Source organism: Calonectris borealis, chromosome 2 (genome assembly GCF_964195595.1).
Source record: "Calonectris borealis chromosome 2, bCalBor7.hap1.2, whole genome shotgun sequence".
NCBI classification, from domain to species: Eukaryota; Metazoa; Chordata; class Aves; order Procellariiformes; family Procellariidae; genus Calonectris; species Calonectris borealis.
The window spans coordinates 135,475,634-135,481,546 of NC_134313.1; the positions used below are offsets into that span (position 1 = coordinate 135,475,634).

Here is a 5,913-nt window from a genome sequence, read left to right on the forward strand (position 1 = left end):
TATCTCCAAACACAATTGTCAAAGGCTGCACGAACCCTTTAAATAAGAGGCAAAAGACAAGGTGGTCCAACAACAAGCAGCCTTGCGCTGCAACCGTTTCTTTCTGGCATTCTACTCACAGTAGGCTGTGAATATCTCACCGAAGCATTCTTTCTTTTGACAAAGCCTTTTTAATATAGTTTTTGCTCAGTATTTCACAGTACAGAATATAAAAGGGAACTTTAAATTTTATTTTCATTAGTTCATTTCTTGGATGTAAAAGGTCCATTCCAAAATAACCAAGAAATAATAAAATACAATGTTCAAATGTTTGTACCTGTGAGTTTATTATTGCAGAAGACTTAGAGATGAAACAAAAATTAACTCAAATAGAAGCATTTTATTTCATTACTCAATCACAAAATTGTGTAGTTGAGGTATCAGAGAAGTTACAAAAACATGTTATTTCAGAATAAACTTAAAAGTCCTAAACATTTAAAAGTTCTAATGGTGGTGGCTTAAGAGGAATCTTTCCCATCGTAAACTTCTTTGCTTCAAATTGTTTCAACTCTTCAGCTGATAATTCGCTCTTTGGTGTAAATAACTTTTCTGAAGTAGTATTGTTTGTGACCGCAGAAGATGCGGATGTTATGTTATGTCCAGAGGCACTGGCAGTCTGTCCAAATAAAGTACTGCTTGAATGTGAGGGAGAAGCTGCTACTGCTGCATTAAAAGCTCCAAAGGCTGTAAGCGGAGTGGTGCTTGAAGAGTTCACAGCAGAAGAATTGCCAAACCCTGAAAACCCAGAAGTTCCAAAACCGCTAGTTGTTTCAGAAGTTTTAAATGAGAAGGAGGATGCAGATGGAGCCGCCGGGCTGCCAAAACCAACAGAATGGGATACGCTAGGAGAGGACGTCACACCAAATGCAGGAGGATTAGAACCAGCAGAAGAGCTCCCAAAAGCAGGGGTGTTTCCAGATGATGCACTGACAAGACTGGAACTTGTTTTAAAGGAGAAACTGCTAGCACTGTTACTGCTGCTGTTCACAGGAAAGCCTGCAATTACAAGATTTATAAAAAATGTTAGAATGTGCACACCTGTGATACTAAACCAGTGCTGTATTTCCATAACGCAAAAGAAGAACTCAAGAAAATGTTTAACTGTTGGTTCTTAATGCAGGAACTTACTTGACAACCCAAAGCTTGATGTTTGCTGTCCTCCAAATCCAAAGGCAGGCAATGGTTGAGTGACCGTGTTCTTTAATTCAGATAGCTTAAAAAATTCCAAATACATAAATGAAAACTAGAGTCCAAAACAGGGAAATGTCTTTCAATAAATACTTGAAGCAAAAATATAGCTGCCCCATCCAGTTTAATACAACTTAGACTAAGTTAGACACTGATCACTTTCAGCACGATTGCATGCTCTTGCAGCTATGAACAAAATGCTTTAAGGCTATACACTATTCTCTGTAAAACACTCCAGAAACACAAATATATTACCATTTACAGATTTTTGTCTGTCAATCAATGACCTGAACACCTCTTCCAGCTCTCGTTCTCATCTCTCACCTATTTCAGTTAGTGCTTTATGACCCTATCTATGTCATGGCTTTGACTTAGTCTGTTCTCTTACCTTGGCACATCTAGTCTTTTGTGCTAAAGCCCAAATCCCACTTCTTCACCTTCAGCACTGAACATACCAAGGGGTATGATCATATTACTAAAGTGTTAATGCACTTCATGCAGACGCCACTTAAATCAGCTTACTCTGTCTCCCTGATTATTTAATACTGGCTTTAACTCAAGCATTCTTTTCTGACGCATCTAGATTCACAAGTGTTTGTCACCTTCCCAGGAACAACTACTCTTTATATCTTCAAATTTTATCCAAATAGTTTCTCTCCCACCTATCTATCAATCTGTCATTCTGGCATTACCAAAATGCTCTATATATCCTAAGATGGCCTGGACAATCCTGGTCCCGTCTGCCGATTGTACCTTGGAAAAGTCAACATCAGCACATGGAAGAAAAGGTGGGGTGGATATTTGCCTCTTACTGTACATGGGATGGGACCCCAACCTTAAGCTATGGTTACTTTCATGTGGCTTGCAATGATGGTATTCCAAACCTGGGATCCAGCTGCTGCCTTGCTAACATGGAACCATCCTTATTCACTACTTTCCTTAGTTAACTAAAGGGTTTTGTAATACCTGCCTGCAATTCACTGATTTCATGATTCCAGAGAAAGGTGGATGTAAGACCTAAAACTGTGTTCACAGACTTTCACGTTCACCTGACTCAGGCAGAGCTAGAATATTCAGTCACATTTCTATCGCCTATAAAAAAACACGTAGATGGACAGTTGGGGCAGTTTTCAAACTGCAATCATTATTCTCATATGTAATTCCTCCTTACACCCTTTCCACTTTCTCTAACGTTCCCAGGAGAGCATTCTAAGGTTACTGTAAAGGTCTTCGTGCCACCAGTCAGCGAAACACTTTTGTGCCAGACATTTTTCAAGGCTGCAGTGCCAGAATATAACACATCGTACTTGAGATTTTCAGAACAGTTCATAGATCTACCATAAAACTGCCAATGAATCTAGGAACCAAACGTTTTCATGTCTCAGCTATTTAGGTGCAAACAAGGATGCCCTAAAAGAATCATGTATATTTGGTTGTAAAATATAGTATCCTGTGATCTTTAGAGCAATACCTATCATATAAAGTTAGTAGAACTGTAGTTAAATAGTTTGGTAATAGCTGAAGTTTCTATGGAACATTTGCAACAGCTCTTCATTAAAAACAAGGTGGCATATTACAACTATCGTGTCTTAGAAATCTTTGTAGCAGAAATTAATGTTGCCATTTGCAGGACAGTTTGGTGGGATGTGTCTAAACAAACATGAATCTAAGAAAAACATTTGCCCAAGATTAATAAAAAGTGATATCAGGAACAGAAACATTTTACCTTTCATTAACACTTACCAAAGCTGCTTTTGTTGATGCATTTAAAGCTTTCAGCTGAAGCAGCCGATTTTTCCATTGTTCTACTAACTGTTGGACAGAATTTATCTAAAAAAGAGGGAAAAAAGCACATGTTTTTATTATTGGTGAATAATCACCAATCCGAGTGATCTGACAGCTAAACTGAAAGAAGATTTCTAGAATTAGAAAAGAAACTTCATTAAGCCAAGAAGACAAGATTTTTGCTTTCCTGAAAATTCAAGGTGAGAAGCTGAAATTTTTGTTATTAACACAGAATTCCTTTCAATTCTCTTACTATTGCCCTTAAATCAACTTTTTTACTTCATGTAACAATAAGATTAAAAAAGTGTCCTGGGGCTTTCTAAATCTAAGTTCTATCATATAGGTGAATTAGGTGCTTGGGGAAATAAAACCACAAACCACACACAAAATATCTAAGTTTTAAGTATAGGAGAACAAACTCTTCGTTTTATTTCTGGCTTGTCGACTTATGTGCTCACTCATTAAGCTGAAGTCCTAAGATTTGCCTTAGCTTCTCCCACATTTTCAGAAAAAAAATGCCCACTTTCAAAACATTATAATTCAGAACACTTTAATAGTATCATCCTGAAATATTTAGCTTTGCAGAAATTAACCTCCTTAATTTAAACCAGTCCCTTTAATGTGATCCAACAGATTACTGCATAAAACATATAGAGCAATAAATAGTACCTGTGTCTATCTCATAACTGTGATTAAACAAGAAACTGGAAAGTCATTAAATAAGTAACTTTTCAGGAATTTCAAACCTGAATTGCCTATATTAAAGTTTATCAACACACCTTATTGGGAGCCTAGCCTAATTGAATTTTCCTTAAAAACTAACCAAGTAAAACATATAATGTCCCAAATGCGTGCAAGAGTGGAATGAGTGATCTTTTTGTAAATAAATTCCTTAATTTTTCAAAAGGGTCTTACATCATAAACATCAATAATTCTTTGTGTCTAGTCACATGCTGGAAAATCATGTTGCTTGGTATCAGCTCTTATACAACAGACTGGAAAATTGAGATTTTGGCTCAGTTTAAGAATAGAAACACACGCTTTGGAAAAGACATGTTGTACTTAAACATTTTGTGAGAGAACTGTATCATACCATTATCATCTCCACACTGAGACTTTCATGAACTTGCATTCAATGCTTCAGTGAGGCCACAAATGTTTTTTTTAATAGGCAGGCATAGTGTATTGTTTAATAATTTCAGTTTATTTTTTTAATTGAAGTTATTTAAAAAAAAAAATATCTCTTCTGTCTCCAAAAATGCAATTCTGATAATTCTAAATACGTGAAGCAAGAGTGGTGACAACAGCAATTCCTTCTGTAATACAGAACCAAGGGGAAAGGGAAGAGTGCAATGTAGCTTGAATTAGTTTGTACTTTGTCTATCCAATAGCCTAATTCCCTTTCTGGCACAACATTGTGCTAGCTTCCTTGATATTGGTAGGACTATGAGGGAGGAACAATACATATATATATATAAAAACATATATATTACTTCTTTTCTAGAAATGTATATACTCCTTTAGAAGTATCTGCTATTTTCAGCATTAATTCCCTGCAAGAAAGGTATGTAAAAGAACAAGGTCAAACAAAACTTCCCCAGTATTCTACACAAAGCACTATATATGCAGCTATAACAATCAAACTGACTAATAGCATACAAAGTATTAAACTTTTGAGACAGGATTCAAATAACTTCTACAAATAAGACACAAGAGCAGGGACAAGACTAAGTCAAGGAGGGTCCAGGTTTAGAAAGACCATACATTTAACTGAGACTAGCTAAAAGTCTATTGCCACCACTTTTTGTAGGAGCTGATGTGTCTAGACATTTAGACCAGTTTTAGAAGCCCAGATCTGACAGTTTTAGCCTGTGATCTCAGAGAGAAATAGGAAGTTATGGTAGAGCATACAGACTAGCAGCTATTTTTGCATTCTATTTGGTGCACAGTAATTTAAAAATATTTTGCCATTCTGATAATCTCCTAGAGTTGGTAATTAAATGAGTCAAGAGTTGCCACCTGAAAAATAGTAACAAGTCCTATCTCGAAATGTGTTCACATAAAAAGTCAGCATTTTTTAAATACTTACATAGTTCTGAATGTTATTGTTTGCTCTGCAGTTGTAATACTCCAGATGCAACTCTTCTGGCGAGAAATCTGGAAAGCCTGTAAGGAGAGGAATAATCAAAAACCTCCAAGAAAATATATTAGTACTTCCAATTGCCCTCTACGGTTATGAAGAAATGGGCCTTTGTACATTATCAGTTACAGTTGGAGACACAAAAAGGATTCATTACAGAACTTCAAAGATGTGAATGTCCAAAATGAATTTGCCATAATCCAATATTCCTTTCTGTTGCACCACAAAGCAAATCATCACCTTGGAAATGGTTCCACAGAGGTACAACAGTGTGGACAAGCGTAAGAAACATCCTAAATGGCAGCAATACGCAGCAACACTAAACATTACCTACCTGAGACATTTGGCTTTTCTTTCATCGGTGAATAAGATGAAAATATCCATTGTCCTGAAGATTCCCAAATTTCCATATCTTTCACTACACATTCGCTAGAAAACAAAACAAAATAAAACCACAGATGAAGGTGAAATTATATGGTCAGAACAAAACCACCAGAAACAATTGCCTAGTTTGAATCTAAAGTCAGATTCAAATACCTGCTACCATGAAAAACAATGAAGTGTGACACTAGTCAGAATGAACAAGAGAAGCACTCAGTTCTTTGTAGAAAAAATCCACTTATTCGGCAAGATACATAAACGTCCCTTCAAAGCATTTTACTTTATCATCTAACTGCAAGTAAATCAAACCAGATGTTAAAAAAATCCCAAAACACAAAAAGTATTTTTTAATCCTTGTATGGCATATGGTATCACAGGAC

The 5,913-nt window shown here is 36.1% G+C and overlaps 1 protein-coding gene across 4 annotated transcripts in view; it reads right to left on the reverse strand.

The window, feature by feature from the left end:
• Window positions 1-209: 209 nt before the first annotated feature.
• The window catches only part of NUP42 (nucleoporin 42), an 8,341-nt gene continuing 2,637 nt past the window's right edge, over window positions 210-5,913 (reverse strand). For 3 of the 4 annotated variants that reach the window (XM_075143595.1, XM_075143596.1, XM_075143598.1), the window contains exons 3-7: window positions 5,487-5,581; window positions 5,102-5,178; window positions 2,971-3,057; window positions 1,168-1,252; window positions 210-1,035 (exon numbers count right to left, since the gene is read on the reverse strand). In XM_075143595.1, the coding sequence (XP_074999696.1) occupies window positions 467-1,035; window positions 1,168-1,252; window positions 2,971-3,057; window positions 5,102-5,178; window positions 5,487-5,581 (913 nt within the window). In that variant the 3' untranslated portion in view covers window positions 210-466. The remainder of the gene's footprint in view (window positions 1,036-1,167; window positions 1,253-2,970; window positions 3,058-5,101; window positions 5,179-5,486; window positions 5,582-5,913) is intronic. The other variant, XM_075143597.1, reaches the window with a different exon arrangement.